This window comes from Archocentrus centrarchus, chromosome 21 (genome assembly GCF_007364275.1).
Source record: "Archocentrus centrarchus isolate MPI-CPG fArcCen1 chromosome 21, fArcCen1, whole genome shotgun sequence".
Lineage (NCBI taxonomy): Eukaryota > Metazoa > Chordata > Actinopteri > Cichliformes > Cichlidae > Archocentrus > Archocentrus centrarchus.
In genome coordinates, this window is record NC_044366.1 from 11,224,262 (window position 1) to 11,243,664 (window position 19,403).

A 19,403-nucleotide genomic window follows, 5' to 3' on the forward strand; every position below is an offset into this window, starting at 1 on the left:
AAATAGTGGATTGGAGACAAACAGTCATTAATATAGAAGATATTTTGTTTCTCATCTTGATGTTGATGTTAATTGATATTAATACTGGCTCATAAAAAAGTTGCACTAAAAAGAACCTTTGACATACAGTTTTTATGCTCAAGTCTTGTTTGAATATGTGGAAATGAAACATGAAATAGATTAGGATTTTATGAGGACAATTGGTAGTATGAAACATTACTGAACTGTGACAATACAGATGAGAAAACATGGTCCTCTTTTGCACATTTGTGTGTCTTTTATTTATATACAAAAGAAATTGTAATGCAACATCTGTGTATGTGCAGGGGGCCAAAATGAAAAAGAAATCTTTAAACTTTTGGGGAGGTTTGAAAGCGCTTCAGATTTCTGTGTTGCTCCTGCAGAAAAGCCTGTACCAGAGCACCTCGTCCCTTGGTGATTGTTGACTAAAATGTTATTCTGTTTGTTTGATGCAGATTTGCACCTTATTTGCATATATTTGAGTTATGAATCCTGCCACATGGGAGACTGTTTTACTTCAGGTTATGTTTTAATGAGTAAGCATGAAAGTAAACTCTTCTATTAGAGCTGTGTAAGTGTTGTCTTTGCAAGTGTTCAAAACTGACAGCTGAGATATATATTCCCCGCTGCTAGAACTTCCCTCAACTGAAATAAGAGAATAACCTACTTTGTGCAGATGCAAGAGATGTTCTAAAAAAGGAAAAGATGAACAGCAATAAAATATTACAAAAACACTGTAGGATTACAAACCAATGTTTCTTGTCCTAAGCAGATTTTATGCATCCCCTGTTTTTTTTTTTTTTCCCTCAACAGAAATATATATTTTTATTAGACCTAAGATGGTATAATATAGTGGAAATGAGAATTCTTAAATTGTGGCACATCACAGGTTTAGGATTAACTATAATCACTTAATATTGTGGGATTTTTAATCACATATTAAATGAAGGAAAACCTATCTGTCCACCTGTTTTCTTACGTTTTGAGTTCACTGTAAATAGTTTCCCTCACATCTCAACCCAGTTAAACCCCTGTAGATTTAGATTGGCAAATTTCTCTCTCACCATCATCAAAACACTGAAAGAGAGAATATCTCTTGGAAGAATGGCTTTCCACTGATCCTACTGACACCTTACTAAAATGCTTTATATGTGAATTTTTCATTTAATGTGTCACACAGTTGTACACGTGTACTGCATTGAATAAAATGGGTTGACTGATGTTTACAAAAGTCACAGCAGGCCTGTTTTGTAGGTTTGCTTGAGGTTGCAGTGGTGTTAGTGATCAGTGCTTGAAGCCTTTATTATCCACAGGTTTTTACATTTCAAGTCACGTAAAGATCTACTCTCCCTTTGAGAACCAGGGTCTTAGAGAACAAAAGAGACTTAAAAAATGCGATTCCCCCTTCTATCCATTTTCTCCACTATTACCAATAACTGTTGCTCTGTCATGACTAGATTTTTTTTTTTACCTGAAAAAGAAATGGAAGGAAGATGGAGGAGAAGGGAGCAGCCTAAAAGAAGTAAATATAAAAAAATAAATAAATAAACAAAAGAAAAGAAAGCACAAAGAAGGGCCTTTAAGAAAACAGTGCAGATTATTTAGTTCAATGACATGCATAAGTATAGAAAACAAAATACATTTGAACCTATATAAAATGTTTACTTAACTAGGTATATTTGTAGATTTTGCATTAATCAATCTTGTATTTTTTTTTTTATTAGTGTAATACAAATGAATGGTATAAAAATATTACCACATGTGTAGAGCGATCGCAGTCAAGCTCTGAGGGCATTCGTTTCCTAGAGCCTTCAGACTCCGTTTCTCTCCGAGGACTCCGCTTCGCGTTTTCACGCTAATCTCGTTTACGTCAGAATCAGGAAGTGAGCGCGGAACTGCTCGCACAGCTGTTGCTCACTGTTACGGATAGTTTTCAGGCAGGACTCGAGTGTCACCAAACGGTTTCTCTGTCAAGATGTTGAAGGCGGTCATTTTAATTGGAGGCCCCCAAAAAGGTAACTCTAATCCTCGGGATGTTTTCAAAGTCATTTACGCGTGTGGTTAAAGCAAAGCTAAACTGCTAATGCTAGCAGACTGGCTGAGCTTGTTTTTATCACTGACGTGTCACAACGTGCCTCGCAAAGAAGAGGAAAATTATCTATATGGCTCTTATACCCTAAGATTTTATGACCACAACTCCGCCCTCTTATAAACTACAACACCACGTGTGCACTGACTTATTTTTATTCTTATTTTTGTGCAAAAACACATTTCTACCTGATATTACTGAGTCAGGAGTGTCATTCCCTCCGGTATCAACAAGTATCAACAGTTATTTAAAGAAGATTTTTTTTTTTTTTTTTTAGATTATTTATCCTTTACTTTTAAATCAATATTTTCAATTAATAATCTTGAATCATTAGTAAAGATGAAATAATAAAGTTAACAGAATTGTAACGAGGAGCTTTAAAGCTCGGCAACATCAGCTGTCTTTTTTTACGAGAGAACTAAAGAAGATAGCTACATTCTTTATACCTCATATCTGCTCTCATCTTGTTCACTGTTAGATCCCAATGCTCTGATTAGCTCTGAGTTTTATTTGTTAAACAGGAGGGGGCAATGTATGGAGGACAGGAGCAGCCAAGAACTAAAATAATGCAGTAGAGGTGTTAAAAAACAAATAAAGGCAGCAATGAAGTTATATACTATTTAACACTGAGACCGATATTATTGATTAGCTAAGTCCCTTAATCCACAGGCCTCCTGGCTGAAGACAGTTGCCAGTCTGGCCAGTCTGTCAATAAATTGGTGCAAAATTGACCCAAGCACACACTCTCATTTGAAGCAGAAATGTAATTCAGGAAAATAATTCAGAAATAAATGGATACATACATTTAGAAATTAATAAATGAATTAGTAAGTAAATAAGAAGAGGATAAAATCTTAACAACTGTTAATTTGTGTCACATTTAGTAAATGAAATAATGCCAACATTGTATTTATTTTGAACATTTCTTTTGATGCATTTAGAAGCTACTTTCAGCTGATCCCTTATTCACGAGGGGTCTCCACAGAGGGTAGCTCCGAATGTTTGATTTGGCAGCGTTTTTATGCTGGATGCCCTTCCTGATGCAGCTCTTTAATTGATGCAGGATTTGTGTCTCCCACATTTAAGGGCACTTATTTCTTCAGGCATTTATTTAATCATAGATTTTGGCAGGTTTTGTCCTTCATAAGTATCACCTCATTTCAGTGAGGAGATCATTTGAAAAAACTGAACAAAATTTATTGACATACAGAGTTTGAATAATAAATTATTTGGAGGTTAGCAACATAGCAGAGTGGAGCCCAGCAGTGGTAGGAAATAGGAGAGGGCCCCCTGGAGTCTAGGTGCCAGTGGCAACAGAGATGAAGCAGGTGGAGGCTTGGATGAGGATTTCTAACTGACCAGGATGAGGTGGAGTTGGGGAGGAGGTGGGTCACACAAATGAGTCTGATAGGGAAAATTATAGAAGATCACTGACATTTAAAGCACACAGAACAGAGACTGATTGGCTCACCGAAGGCAGGCTAGAAAATGACTGGGCTAAAGTGATGATGACAGAATTGAGTGTGACTGTGGGGGAAGTGGAAGTGATGTAAAGACTGCTAGACTAGCAGCCCAAACACTCCAGTAATGCAGGCAGACGAGTGAACAAAGATCTTCCTTGTTGAATGTACACATAAACTTCATGTTATATACCGTATTTTTCGGACTATACGTCGCTCCGGAGTATAGGTCGCACCAGCCAAAAAATGCATAATAAAGAAGAAAAAAACATATATAGGTCGCACTGGACTATAAGTCGCACTTTTTTGGGGGGGGTTGATAGAATCCGAGACTCAGAGCACAAATTCCATCTTGTACGGCAATTTAAAATAATAATGGATTAAAGAACAGGACGAACACGGTTACACCTACGTTATGCTAACGTAGCACATTCAGCTACATGACGCACAACGAACACGTGTTCGGTATTGTAACGTTGTAAACACACTTCCAAAGTCGGCGATATTCACAACAAAGGTCGTCTTTATTAACAGAAAAACGGCTGCTGTAGGCCACAGCCACACCAACCACAACTACAACAGCGGAACAGCAACACACACACAGGCAAGCTCTCGGTCTTTTTCTCTCTCTCCCTGCTGCCTTCACGAACCTCCCGAACAGTCCGAAATCCCACAACATCAACACGCTCTCTAACTAAGAGAATCGCTACAGTATGTTAACGTAACATTAAGTTATTCAGATAACCATAGCATAAAGAACATACTAACAAGTTAACCAAACCATCAATCCATTGAATTCTTCATCCTCGGTGTCACTTCTAAACAATTCCGTACACTCCGTAGACGAAGCGCCGCTTCCTCTTCTGTGTCGCGTTAGTCAGACTCGTCGTCAGCTGCAGTTCCAATTATTCCAGCCTTTCTGAATCCCAACAGGATGGTTTGTCACTGAAGCCCATGTTTTCTTGATCCATCCAATGACTTCCAGGAAAGTTGGGTGGCGCATTCTCCCAGTTGCCGTTAAGCTGTGCTCTCCATCCATCATCCACTGCGCCCACAGGTTACGCAAGACTGCCTTAAAGCTGCAGTTCACGGAGATGTCAAGTGGCGGGAGTATTTTGGTTCATGTGTTATAAATGTCACATATACGTCGCTCCGGAGTATAGGTCGCACCCCCAGCCAAACTATGAAAAAAAGTGCGACTTATACTCCGGAAAATACGGTAGTTTTGACAGAAATGAGAAGCAGAGATCTATATTATAATGTCATTTTAAATATTCAAACACATTGTTTTTCAGGTACAAGATTCAGGCCACTGTCATTTGAAGTTCCCAAACCCTTGTTTCCAGTAGCTGGTGTTCCCATGCTTCAGCACCACATTGAAGCATGTGTCAAGGTGAGTTTCTCTACCATAGTCATAATAGTCAATAATTATAGTGTATTGCTGCTGGAACACATAGTAGACTGTCTGAAGATTACATGTTGAATATATTAAATAAATTCATATTGTGCAATTTTCAGCTCTCTGAATTCAGTCAGTTTAAAGTAAGGGCGATTTCACCATTTTCACATGTTGGCTTCTCTTGACTTCTTTAAGATAAATTTATCTGTAAGAGCTTAGTAAGTCTTAAATACTTGTCCTCTCAGCTACTGGTGGGTGTTGATAATTTCTTGGCCTGTACTTTGTGATAAAGACAAAAGGCTCTGTCAGTCTAATGCTGACCCTCTTTGTTGTTGTTGGTTATTTTTTTACAGGTTCCAAACATGAAGGAGATTTTGCTCATCGGTTTTTATCAGCCAAATGAAGAACTGACCAGATTTCTGTTTAATGCACAGCAGGAGTTCAAAATTTCCATCAGGTAAACAGTAGAGCTGTTGGCTATGTCACTCAACATTATAGAGAAACCTTTACATTTTCCAAGGCGTATTGATAGCAGTGACATGGATAATTATGCTGCACTGTCAAGATTTATAAATACATTTTGTATATGATGAAAACAAAAACACTCTTATTGATTTTTTTTTTTTTTTTTGGTGTCTTTTAAAGTTGATCTTTTTTGTTCCACTTGTGTTGCTTTACTTGCCAATATGAACACCCATTGCTGAATAACTGTAGAATGTCATTCTTCTTAACTCTACACCACAGGTATTTGCAGGAGTATGCAGCCCTGGGCACTGGAGGGGGCATCTATCACTTCAGAGATCAGATTGTCTCTGGCAGTCCAGAGGCTTTCTTTGTATTGAATGCTGATGTTTGTTCAGCATTTCCTCTTGCAGAGATGCTCAGCTTCCAGAAAGAACATGGAGAGCCAAACAGCTTTGTTATCCTTGGGACAACGGTAACATTTTACGATTAGTTTCTGGTGTTGTCTAGAATTCGTGAACTGTAGTGCAAGTAAATCTGGATTTACTTTATGGTTCTGTTTCACTTTTCAACTACCCTAAATTATACTGCTATTCTTCTCTAATCTAATCAGGCAAACAGAAAGCAGTCCATGAATTATGGCTGTATTGTGGAAAATGAGGAAACAAATGAGGTATTTAACCATTTGTGTCTGGTTTTCCTAGATATTAACTCTGTACTGTTGAAACTGAAATTATAATTAATCTGCCTTTTTTTTTTTTTTTTTTGGATTGCAGGTCTTACATTACGTGGAAAAGCCGAGCACATTTGTGAGTGACATCATCAACTGTGGCATATACCTCTTTAACCCAGACATCTTCCAACATATCGGCACAGTCTTCCAGAAGAATCAGCAGGATATGTTACTGTGAGTTCTCCCACTTGTTGATATGTGCATGGGAATGCATGTGAAAACCATTTACTCCATTTTGTTGGTTCTCTTCATTTGTCTTTTTTCCTTCCTTTCTCCTCCCTGCCATGTTTTCTGTTTCTTCATACAATCATCAGATACCCGTATGATGGGTAAGTGGGTATGATTAGGATGTATGGTGTGGTTTTAGAGCACTTAGCGTATGGTGTGATTCATAACCATAAATCCATGTAAAGCTGAGAGCACACAGAATTCTTTGAGTGTTACTTTTGTCACCTTTCTGTGCACAGTGACATGGAAACCATATTTTTTTCATAGTGTTTTTTAGTTTTTTTATTTCATGGTTTGACATTTAGATTAGTGTATTTATTCAGTTCAGCTTTGCTTAGCTTAACACAAAGACTGGAAACTAGTAAGACAGCACTTTGTTTTTTTTTTCCAAAGGTGAAAAAAATGTCACCTAGTACGAAATCATTTTCCCAGTAGGGAATTTCCATTTGTACAGAAGCTGAAATTTAAAAGCAATTTACTGTTATTTTGTGGATTATGTGCTGCACTATTTCTTGTTCAGTTCCAAATGGCAGTTTATTTTAGATGTAAGATTTTTAGTGGATTTTGGTAATATTTCCCCTGTTTCCAGTCTTTATGCTAAGCTTGACCAACCACCTTAAGGTGCATTTTAAGGTGGAATATGTAAAATGATTCATTTAGAAACAGCTCAAGATGGTAAAAATGAACTGAAAGTATCAACCGCTCTGATGTCTTGGCAAAGACGTCTCTGCATTGGATTTAAGAGGTATCTACTGACTTTAGCACGCCAACCAACTTGTGATTCATTTACGGTTGTCACATTGGTTGTGTCACACACCGGCAGTGACATCACCATAGCGCTGTCACTATCTTGAGTATACTTTCCACTTCCGCAAGTCTTCTAGGGTCTGCTCAGGTCAAAGTGATGCAAATTTTTGTCATTAGACGGTGAGTGCAATGGGTCTGTGTGGATGTCTGCGTGTCTGCCTGTTTTCTGGGACTCTGCAGACTCATCCGTGGAGAATTTACATTATAATACACCAACTACTCTTGGGCCCCAGGCAGCAGGCTTCAAAGCAGTATAACAGGAATGACTACTCAGCCGTCAGGTCTCCTGCTGTCCGTGTCTGTGTCTGCAGCGGACTGTAAACGAAGCTTTGTACTGGTGCTGAGTGCATGCCAGACTTGCTGCATTCTTCTCCTGAAAGATGGGTGTCACCACTCAGAAAAAAAAAACCTCTGTATCAGCAGCAGTATAGGAGTAGGAGAAATTATAACCAGAAGCAAAGAAATTGCAGTTGTGTTTTGTTTTGTTTTTTTTCCTCCAAAGTTTTCTCCATAAAGTCTCAGCTCTTCAACCTTTTTCAGTATCTCCCTTTGTATAATCTGGGATTCCCTGAGCACCTGATATATGTATACTGATTACATCATTGACATGGCAGTTAAAAACTAGTTTCAGCTCGGGAGTTGCCATTGCGTGCTATTGTGAAGCATCAGTAACTCCCTCTACAGTAAGGCAGGGTGTTAGTTCATATTTAATGAGAGTGGCTATCCTCTCCTCTAACCTCCAGAAGTTATAGAGTAAAGACAAAATGCAATTCACATCCATATGCATAAGTTTAAAACCTCCATAGCCAAAAACATCTCCACTATTGTAACCTGCTCTTCTGAGTAACAACCCCTGCATTTTGCAGTTGTCTGTTTTCTTACAGAGGCTCAGGACATGGACTTGTGTCTGGTATCATTTTTTGTAGCTTATTCAGCAGAAACTATTAAGACAGCTTCTAGAGAGTGAAGCTTCGTGTCATACTGTTACAGATTTCTTGCTTGGCTCATTGCTTCACTAACACGTTTGCTTTTCTTTTGAACAAAAATATGCATGTGGACTGAGTGTAGCCTAGTATTTCACAGATCATGGGATCAATATAAAAACTGTTTTTGACATGCTTTCACTTTGTGTTATTACTGTACAATAGCTGACCTAACAAATACCACACCAAGGACACTTGAAATATATTGCAACAGGTCAAACCAGGCTTTGCATAATTCACCTGCTAACATCAATAGCACTTAAATCAAGCTGGGCACTGGATCAGCAAAATTGTTGAACACATCAGAGATACTTGATAGAAATAAGAAGGCTTTTACTGCAGTCTCTCGGGGACTGCTTTGCCTCTAACTACATCCCCTCCTTTTTGGTAAAACTTCGATTATGGGTGCAATCCTTTAAAATATTCTTTTCATCAATATTTAACACTCTGTTTCATCTTAGGGCTCTCACAATACATTATGCCAGAGACCCTGATTAATATGGAACACATAGTCTCTTTTACTTAAGTTTTGGATCACAACTAGGTAATCAGCTTTGGTTTCAGCCCCGCACCGACACCATCAAAGATAACAGTGATGCATTTTAACTCGGCGTTCTCATTTCGCTCTGCGGGCTGGACAGTATGGCAATAAATTCTTGTTTTCTTAAGAGACTTTAGAGGTAATGAGAGCCACTGGGTGTTTTTTTTTTTTCTTTTTTGCACACAACTAAATATTTGAGGAATCTCAAAAGCTACTCAAGAGGAGCGAAGGAGGATAAGTGGGAAGCAATTCTCATTTCTTAAAGCATTCTCTCTTCATTGTACAGTTTTTGACAAGAAAAAGGAACATGATAAAATATCACATTTTTTTATATGTGAATTGTTTATTTGGTATTTGGAGACAGGGGTGAACTTGGTTATAAGGACAAAATAGAACTTATAAATAGGTTTGCTCAGTCAGTCACAGGGGACGACCTGTGGCCACAGCGTCTTATCACCATCTTTCAGGTTTTGACATCTACTTTTAGGTTATGAGTTTTGGAAAACTTATCACCTCATTTTTAAAAATTCCAAAAAAAATACTGTTTCATCTGACCTTAATTTTAGTTCAGCATAGTTTATATTTCCACATGAATGCCAATTCTGTCTTGAATTTAATTCCAGCCTCTAGCTTTGTGTACAATATTTTATTTTGAAAAATGAGGTTAGTAACTCTGTGCTACAAACTGATGATCTATTTCTGGCAGAGAGGAGCCAACCAACGGCTGGCACCGAGCGGAGGCCATCAGGCTGGAGCAGGACATTTTCACTGCCCTGGCAGGACAGGGCAAACTCTACGTATATAAAACCCTAAGCTTCTGGAGCCAGATTAAATCTGCAGGGTGAGTGAAGGTGTCATAAATGGTGTCGCATTCAAGAGGGCATAAATTTGATAGTGCAACATGGGCAACCCTGAATTTCAGAGAAGATGGGAGAGACTTGCATACATATAGGCTCCAAACCTTGAAGTAGAATTTATTTATTTAGACAGAGGCAGTAACTTTTTACAGTTGTTTATACAGTCCATGTAGACCGACCAAGGACTGTCAGTCTTTGTGCTCTTTAAGTAAGCTCAAAATTGTACAAAATATAAATTACTGCCTTAAATGAGAAGATTATTGATTTTATATTTGATTTTATATTTCGTCACCTCCCCCAAAAAATGACATTTTTAACAAAAAGTTTATTTTTGCCTAAATCATCATATTCTGATTAATCAGTTCGCTTTTTTGTGTTTTCTGGGAAACCTGAAAAAAAATCACTTGGGACATTTTTTTTTTAGAGGGTGACGATTTGTTTCCGTGTTTTATTTTTTTTGGCTTTTTTCCCCTCTCAGGTCTGCAATTTATGCCAGTCGATTGTACCTCAACCAATATCACACTACTCATCCTGAAAGACTGGCCTCAAATAAGGAGGGAGGACCTAAAATAACTGGTACAATTTATGAACTTCCTGTATCTGTTTTTCTTTCTCATAATGAAACCGACAGGTCTGTTCATACTCACTTTCATTTTTCCAGGTAATGTCTATATTCATCCCACAGCTAATATTGATCCTACTGCTGTGGTAAGGGTTTTTCTTTATTGTATTCCAAACTGCTGTAATACAAACATCATGTCTTGTTAACAGCACTGCCTCCTGTTAAAAATATTGTTATCACTTTACAAAAAGGATATGCTTTTAGATGGTGTGAGTGGGTAAAGGTCATTCTCCCTCTAAAATGGTGTGATAAAATGTGGAGATGTTTGATGTTATCACTTAGTCATTTCTTTTCTCTTTGCAGTTGGGTCCCAACGTTTCCATCGGCACTGGAGTGACTATTGGTGCTGGGGTCAGAGTTCGAGAATCCATCATCCTCCATGGTGCAAATCTACAGGTGAGCACCTCTGAATATAAAGTAGTTTTCAGGCCCCGCTCCTGTTTAGATTTATTTTTTCTTTTCTCAAATTCTCGACTGCTTTCACTGCATCAGGCATCATCCTTGGCATTAGACTAAACCTCAGACCGATTGAGGTGAAAGTGAATTTATCTCCCTAGTTATTGACAGTGATCATCTTCACATTTTATTAGTAAACATTATCCACACTTCAGCTGTGACCTCTCTGAAATTTATCTTTACTCTCATCTGTCACGACAGAAATATTGTTCCACGCGCCTCTCACAAAGATGTCATTTTTAACGATTTTGATGCTGGAATAATTTAATCCCATGCCTCCAGCGATGACTGGTTGCCTTTTAAAATGAATTTATATTTCTGGTGACTTATTGGGTTTCATTGCATATTGCCTACAAGGACAATTTGGTAGTTGAGCAATACTTACCAATCGTCACTCCCTGTTGTAATACTTATATTTTTTTGCTCCCCCCTACATGTTCGAACAGTATCTAATGAAGCAGTGGTTCTCAAAGTGAAGTCTTGGGGCCTCCAGGGGCTCATGGCCCATAGCCAAGGGGTCCCCAAAATAATTAACACTAAGTCTAAAGATGGGATATCTCTGAGAGGCAATGGAAACTTTAAACTGATTGTGACACATTACCGTATTTTTCGGACTATACGTCGCTCCGGAGTATAGGTCGCACCAGCCAAAAAATGCATAATAAAGAAGAAAAAAACATATATAGGTCGCACTGGACTATAAGTCGCACTTTTTGGGGGGGGGGGGGGGGGGGGTTGATAGAATCCGAGACTCAGAGCACAAATTCCATCTTGAACGGCAATTTAAAATAATAATGGATTAAAGAACAGGACGAACACGGTTACACCTACGTTATGCTAACGTAGCACATTCAGCTACATGACGCACAACGAACACGTGTTCGGTATTGTAACGTTGTAAACACACTTCCAAAGTCGGCGATATTCACAACAAAGGTCGTCTTTATTAACAGAAAAACGGCTGCTGTACGCCACAGCCACGCCAACCACAACTACAACAGCGGAACAGCAACACACACACAGGCAAGCTCTCGGTCTTTTTCTCTCTCTCCATGCTGCCTTCACGAACCTCCCGAACAGTCCGAAATCCCACAACATCAACACGCTCTCTAAGAGAATCGCTACAGTATGTTAACGTAACATTAAGTTATTCAGATAACCATAGCATAAAGAACATACTAACAAGTTAACCAAACCATCAATCCATTGAATTCTTCATCCTCGGTGTCACTTCTAAACAACTCCGTACACTCCGTAGACGAAGCGCCGCTTCCTCTTCTGTGTCGCGTTAGTCAGACACGTCGTCAGCTGCAGTTCCAATTATTCCAGCCTTTCTGAATCCCAACAGGATGGTTTGTCACTGAAGCCCATGTTTTCTTGATCCATCCAATGACTTCCAGGAAAGTTGGGTGGCGCATTCTCCCAGTTGCCGTTAAGCTGTGCTCTCCATCCATCATCCACTGCGCCCACAGGTTACGCAAGACTGCCTTAAAGCTGCAGTTCACGGAGATGTCAAGTGGCTGGAGTATTTTGGTTCATGTGTTATAAATGTCACATATACGTCGCTCCGGAGTATAGGTCGCACCCCCAGCCAAACTATGAAAAAAAGTGCGACTTATACTCCGGAAAATACGGTACATGACATACATCTATATAAATAGTTCCAGCTACAAATGTTGGTATACTTATTAGAAGTGGAGGGGTGGTCCCTGTCCCCCAGAATTTTGGAACACATGTAACAGAGCAGATGTTGATGCCTGAAACACAACAATTATCTGCTGAAGGCTTCCTGATTATTCACCAGCTGGTCATGCTCTTGTTCCACAAGGATCACTGCTGTGTTTTGAACAGCATTGTGGGATGGGATAGTACCATTGGAAAGTGGGCAAGAGTAGAAGGAACCCCGAGTGACCCGAATCCAAATGATCCCTATGCAAAGATCGACAGCGAGACACTCTTCAGAGATGGAAAACTCACACCCTCGATTACAATTTTAGGTGAGCCTGCTCTGACTTGAAATTATATATTTCTGCTCAGTGTTTTTTATATTGTTCTCAGAAATTAAAAGTTAAAGAAAAAATGCTTCTGTTTCCCAACTTCATATTGTTTAGACAAGATTTTAGCCTAAGGTCCAGTTCCGGCATGTATTTGAATAGTTATTTTAGATATTTGTGAATCAGCTTGTACGTCACAGGTAAAGCACTTTGATTTGCATTAACTTGTACACGAGGTGCTATGGAAATTAAGATTAACTGATTGATGCAGTTGTCTTTACATTTCTGTAAACTGTGGCTAAAAAAAAAAAAAAAAATCTACACAAATAATGTTAGAGAGTGATTTGAGAGTCAAAACTGCAAGAAATTGTCTTTGTCCTTTGTAGAGACTTAATACTGCCTTGCTTTGTCTCCGCAGGTTGTAACGTGACTATCCCCTCCGAAGTGATTATACTGAACTCAATTGTCCTCCCACATAAAGACCTCAACCGTGGCTTCAAAAACCAAATTATTCTCTAGTTAATCTTTCTCACCCTTCTGTCCACTTACTGTCACTGATGAAGGATGCTGCTGCCCAGCCACTGGCTCTGCTTCTGAGTTACTGTATATAAGATGTCAGAAATGAATATATGGAACATTCATTTCATAGTTTTGAAAGATAGATTTTTTTTTTTATATATTTGTCCTCGAGCCTTTATGCAACATTAAGTGTCAGCAGCATTAGAGAGAGGGTAATCATGCATGTTGATTCACCTTGAAAAGTTCTGTCATGCCAGAGGTTTTATATTGTTTTTACTTATCAAATTTACCGAACTGTAAAATTACCACAGACACTAGTGTAATTTATGTAGTTGATTTAATATTATGTAAAGAAAGAAAAGGGAACCAAAAAAAGAGTTTATGGAAAACCTACATTCTGTTTCTCAAGGGCATCCTTGACTAACGTGAACTGTTACTTCGACATGAGACGAGGAATTATTGGAAAATAAAAATCACTGGCTACCGACTGTGGTTAATTTTAAGAGGTGATTATTTTTCTGGCGCTCTGATTAAAACCTTTTAGCGGCTTCATTGTTAGTCTAAAAAAATTGGACTACCATCAAAATAAATCAGCAGACTTGAGATTTACATTGCAATCAAGTAACGTTGCCTTTGGAAATGTGAATTTTGTAGGGGTGCGGCCACCAGCAACATGAGATACTTAAATTGTGCAATCATTGAAGAAACTGTTCCAGTTTATGTATACAGCACATTAGCATTTACTTATTAGGCACCCGTGATCACTTCAGTACTTTTGTTCTAATTATTACAATGAGTATCTATTAAGAAATGGTAAACTGCGATACTGGAAGTTCTTCATAATATATTTTAATCAAGTCTCTTCTTCACAATTGAATGCACATTTTTATTCATGGTGGGTTGGTTTCAGGTTTTTACATGCTTTTCACTGTTGATTCAGGTGCCTTACAGCTTCAAAAGACTGAGCCCAGTTGATGAGGATCCCACCAAGAGGATAAAAACACTATAATGAGGCCCTGAAGACTGGGATGAGGCAAATCTCCATGCTCCCCACATGAAAGGCAATCCTAAAATTCATTAGATCAAATAGGTTTTCCACTCCCATAACAGTAAAACTTACTTATTTATGCAGAGAGATACGCATAGTGGTAGTAGCGCTTGTAAAGCTAAATTACAGTATTACTTACCAAACACCTAATAACATGCCCCCACCCCCCTTCTGACTGTGGGAGAAAGTGTTTGTATTTGAGCAGGTTGGCAGAGGAGGCTCAGGAGCAGGGATGGAGGGATGGGTGTGTTAAAAGATGACTGAAATGTACAGGACAGAGTGACAGGAACCATCAGGTGGGAAAGGCACCAAAGGTGACATGTGACAAATCCTTCCTGTCCTGGGTAAATGAAGGACATTTTAGTGCGGTGAGTCAGAGGGCATGTCGGCTGCCAAATGGTGTGTCTCCATCTTTTTCACTCAACATGGAGTTTTTTTTTTTGTTTGTTTTGTTAGAAGTAGGTATTTAAACTGCTCTGCTCTTATATATGATGCTTTTTTCCCTTCCCCCACTCATTTTGCATTTCCACTTGTTGGAAATTAATACTGATTCAAAGAATGTGCTTCTAACCAGCAATGTAATTTAAAAAAAAAAAAAAAAAAAAAAAAAATATATATATATATATATATATATATATATATATATATAAAGGAAATAAAAAGCAAACAAATCAATGAATTTAACTCAAGGTTCCTCATGTCCCTTTTAAGTACAGCACTGGCTCAAGAAAAAACAGCAGTATATGCTGGGTAGCTGCCGCATATGTTGTAGTTGCTCATCCTCTTTATTTTCATGCCAACCTTTGCTACTAACTGCTGCCGCAGTCTGACAAGCCACTCTTGTGCCACATGTTGTGTTTAACAGTTGGGCAGTACAGTGTAAGATGTTGTCTGTGAATGAAGCATGAGGAAAGCCTAAGTGTCTCCATTAGACTTTAGAAAGTCTCCACTGGATGGATCCAATCTGTATTGTATTGGTGGAGTAAAATGCAGAATTTGGCTCGTGTCTATTAGAGAAACATGAGGTATTTGTATAAGGACACAGTCTGATCTAAAAGGATGGCATTCAGTAGATCAGTTACCATTAACCGAATGCTTACACATCAATTTTAAACAAACTGCAAAATTCGCTCTTTTCAAATCTATTTTTGGAGTTAATGCTTTTCAGTCTTAAACAATTCAACTTCCAGAGTTCTGACTGTTTGTGTTAGAGGCCAGGTTAGTGAAGTGCTTGTCTCCTTGTCAAGATCCATTGAGCAGCCATTGATCTGCTGCCTGGTGACATCCAGTTCTCGTGCCTCACTTCCAGCCACGTTGAGACTAGAATGCGTGTAGGTCCTGCGTGTGCTTCAGTGCTTACAATGCTGAAAATTTCTCACCCCTGAGCTCCTTGAACCATATTTAATTTCCAGTGACCTCTTCAAAAAGTGAGAGTCGAAACTTCAAGTTTTTCAGGGCTGCCCTTGCTTGAACGACCGTGATGCACTGTATCCAGAAAAGGTCTGTGCAACTGTCATCCTGATATTAAGGCTTAGATGAATGGTTATTTGTGTCTCAGGTTATTCTTAAGCTTTTGTCTCTTAAGTTTTGTTATTCAGTGCCTCGTTGCTTTCTCATCCCATCTTAATCTCGTAACCCACTGGCTATTGTATGATGGCCTATATATTTATATTCATTGCTCAAAAAATAAAGGGAACACTTAAACAACACAATAGAACTCCAAGTAAATCAAACTTCTGTGAAATCAAACTGTCCACTTAGGAAGCAACACTGATTGACAATCAATTTCACATGCTGTTGTGCAAATGGAATAGACAACAGGTGGAAATTATTGGCAATTAGCAAGACACACTCAATAAAGGAGTGGTTCTGCAGGTGGCGACCACAGACCGCTTCTCAGTACCTATGCTTTCTGGCTGATGTTTTGGTCGCTTTTGAATGTTGGTGGTGCTTTCACACTCGTGGTAGCATGAGACGGACTCTACAACGCACACAAGTGGCTCGGGTAGTGCAGCTCATCAAGGATGGTACATCAATGTGATCTGCTGCCTGCAACATCCTTCAGCATGACCGGTTTGGCTGTGGGTCAGTAATGTGTGCGGTGGCATTTCTTTGGAGGGCCGCACAGCCCTCCATGTGCTCGCCAGAGGGAGCATGACTGCCATTAGATACCGAGATGAGATCCTCAGACCCCTTATGAGACCATATGCTGGTGCGGTTGGCCCTGGGTTCCTCCTAATGCAGGACAATGCTAGACCTCATGTGGCTGGAGTGTGTCAGCAGTTCCTGCAAGATGAAGGCATTGAAGCTATGGACTGGCCCGCCCATTCCCCAGACCTGAATCCGATTGAGCACATCTGGGACATCATGTCTCGCTCCATCCACCAACGTCACGTTGCACCACAGACTATCCAGGAGTTGGCGGATGCTTTAGTCCAGGTCTGGGAGGAGATCCCTCAGGAGACCATCCGCCACCTCATCAGGAGCATGCCCAGGCATTGTAGTGAGGTCATACAGGCACGTGGAGGCCACACACAATACTGAGCCTCCTTTTGACTTGTGTTAAGGACATTACATCAAAGCTGGATCAGCCTGTAGTGTTTTTCCACTTTAATTTTGTGACTCCAAATCTAGGCCTCCATTGGCTGATAAATTTCCATTGATGATTTTTGTGTGATTTTGTTGTCAGCACATTCAACTTTGTACAGAACAAAGTATTCAATGAGAATATTTCATTCATTCAGATCTAGGATGTGTTATTTAAGTGTTCCCTTTATTTTTCTGAGCAGTGTACTTATGCAGATATCAGATTAATCCCACCACAAATTTTATTTGGTTAAAATGTTTAATTTATTTGTGTCTGTACCTCTAACCACTAAACTTAAATTCCAGGGTTCAAAGGGGGTTTCAAAAATGCATGTGTGACACCATTTACTCTCATTTGATCTTACTGAGTATATAAATAAAATGAGGTATGAAGCAGTGCCAGGGCCACTCATTGAAATTAAGCATTTTGTATCTTTGCTTTGATAGCATAAGATGTTATATTAGTATGTAACCTGAAACAAGGTACCAAGCTGTGGATTTGTGATGTTTCCTTTAGTTAGTTAGAGCAGTCCTTGTCAGAGCCACAGAAACAAAAGTCGAACATAAATGGCTCATGTCGCAGTCCAGGTGTTCTCCCAGAGGTTAGCTGTGAAGTCTTTTCTCTAGTAGGTGAAGGTGACAAATGCAATAGCTTTCATACAAGGGAAGGATGTACATCATCTCCTCTTGAGATATACATGTTGTTATCTACAGTTACTAATTCCACCAATTTTTCTCGTAAATCCAGGTCTTGTGGAGAATTACAATGGAAAAGCAATACCATCTGGGGTTGTGACTTCAGCTGGAGCTTGGCAAATGAAAACTGCATTAGCATCTATTAATGTAAAAACACCCAAATGTCAGATGCAATTAAAATCTATGCCCCAGGTTAGAACAAGGACATAAGTGATGACTTAAAAAAAGGTGGCTCCAGCTCTGTTCTGTCAAATTGAAGGATATTTTTTAAGTCCACTTTGACTCCAAAATTGTTAGCTTTGCAACAGCCAAACAGTTTCCCACAGGATTTAGTATTTTTCCAACCTTGGTAGCATCTATGCAGAGACAATGACAATGATGCATGTCAAATGCTGTACATGTTTCGTCATGTGTCTGTCAACATACACATGAAGAATTAATTTGGTTTTGAAAAAGCAAAGCTCCTAGCTGAGATGATGGCCTGTAACCTTAGCGGACAAACTTGATGTCCACTAATATGAAAGGATAAACAGAAGCAAATCAGCTTCACTGGTCGTTGTTTGCTGCCAGATACTCTGAGTGTGTGTAGGAAGGCTAACAGTAGAGGCTAGACTGACTTTGGGCAAAGGTCCAGGGATGTTTCCACTTGAGAGGACAGGTGGAGGGTTTGCGTGTCAGTACACCGAAAGGATGATGCCTAACAGAAGCCTAAAGGATTGACAAATGAGCTGTCAAATAGAAACTGACATCTCACGGTACTCAAAATCATACGGTAAAGAAAAACTGGATTTGGCTGTCATGCATCGCTGGCGAATGCTAATGTTGTGCTAAACTGTGCTCTGAAAACATCCAAGCACACCAGATCCCCAAAGAGGTGTAAAGATGGCATTTTTGTTCTTACCCAGCAGATGTGCTGTGCTGTAGAAATCTCAAGTTTTTGACTTCTGACTTTGATAAATGCGTCGTAAAACAACCCAAAACAAAACACAAAGCTAGACAATAAAGGTTGTCTCAACTTTAAAGATTTAAAGTTGCATTTGTTACAAACTTTACAGCATTTGTTTTCAACACTTTGTGGAGATTTGATATCTTTTTTTTTTTCTTTTTTTTTTTAATAGAAGGTAGCTTCTCCTGTTGAACAACCTGACATATACTATAAATGCTTTCTTATCTTTTACGTGTTAGGCATATTTTCCATTTGCAAAAGTTTGAAGTTAGAAGACTAAAGTAATACCCTTCTGAGTATGACAAGTTCTTCTAAACAAATAAAATACTGTACATTACAAAAAAAATGGATGTAGGTATGCTAATACTAAGTTATTATATCAAGCATTCACTCAACTATCATTCCATGATATGCAACTTAAATAACGTTAAACGTGAAATTGTTAGCTTTTTTTATGTCTCAGGACGACTGTCCTTGAACACGTCTGCCTCAACAAACAAACACAAGCTGCTCATTTCAGCCTCTGCAGGGCATACTGAGTCAGGGTTTAGCGAGATAAATTCAGCATGTATAGATGTTTGCTTAAATGTTGACAGCCTGACTAATATGGCTGTGATTCATACCTTCATAGCACCACATACCAGCATTTTAAAAAAATCTGCCTGGTGCCACAGTGATTCCACTTCACCAGCTGACAGTTTTAACTGGACTTTAAATGTAGCAGCATAAATTCAACAATGTTGCTCTGTAGTTTGATTATGTTTCTGGTTCCATTTGTGTTTTTCTTTTCTCTGTATGCTTTGTGAAGTTTAATACAGAGAAGCTGAGCCAAGTCAGAATCCCTACATTGAAACAGTCTTAGTTCCACTTCTCAGCAGACTGAACTTTCATAAACTTGGCTGCTTTCTCTCTAGCACAGGATTTACCACAATGCCTGAAATGGCAAGAAACTACAA

The 19,403-nt window shown here is 39.0% G+C and overlaps 1 protein-coding gene across 2 annotated transcripts; it reads left to right on the top strand.

Annotated features, from left to right (window-relative positions):
• The first annotated feature begins 1,900 nt into the window (after positions 1–1,900).
• gmppaa (GDP-mannose pyrophosphorylase Aa) lies at positions 1,901–13,676 on the top strand. 2 transcript variants are annotated; one of them, XM_030758033.1, is made up of 13 exons: positions 1,901–2,036; positions 4,866–4,963; positions 5,323–5,426; positions 5,714–5,906; positions 6,045–6,104; positions 6,208–6,338; positions 6,479–6,493; positions 9,430–9,564; positions 10,059–10,156; positions 10,242–10,288; positions 10,506–10,598; positions 12,487–12,655; positions 13,071–13,676. In XM_030758033.1, exons 1-13 carry the CDS (start codon positions 1,997–1,999, stop codon positions 13,169–13,171), a joined length of 1,284 nt encoding a protein of 427 aa, XP_030613893.1. In that variant the 5' UTR covers positions 1,901–1,996; the 3' UTR covers positions 13,172–13,676. The 2 variants fall into 2 exon arrangements, with proteins under 2 accessions (XP_030613893.1, XP_030613894.1); XM_030758034.1 differs by lacking the exon at positions 6,479–6,493 and having other exon boundaries at positions 13,071–13,675.
• Positions 13,677–19,403: the final 5,727 nt, after the last annotated feature.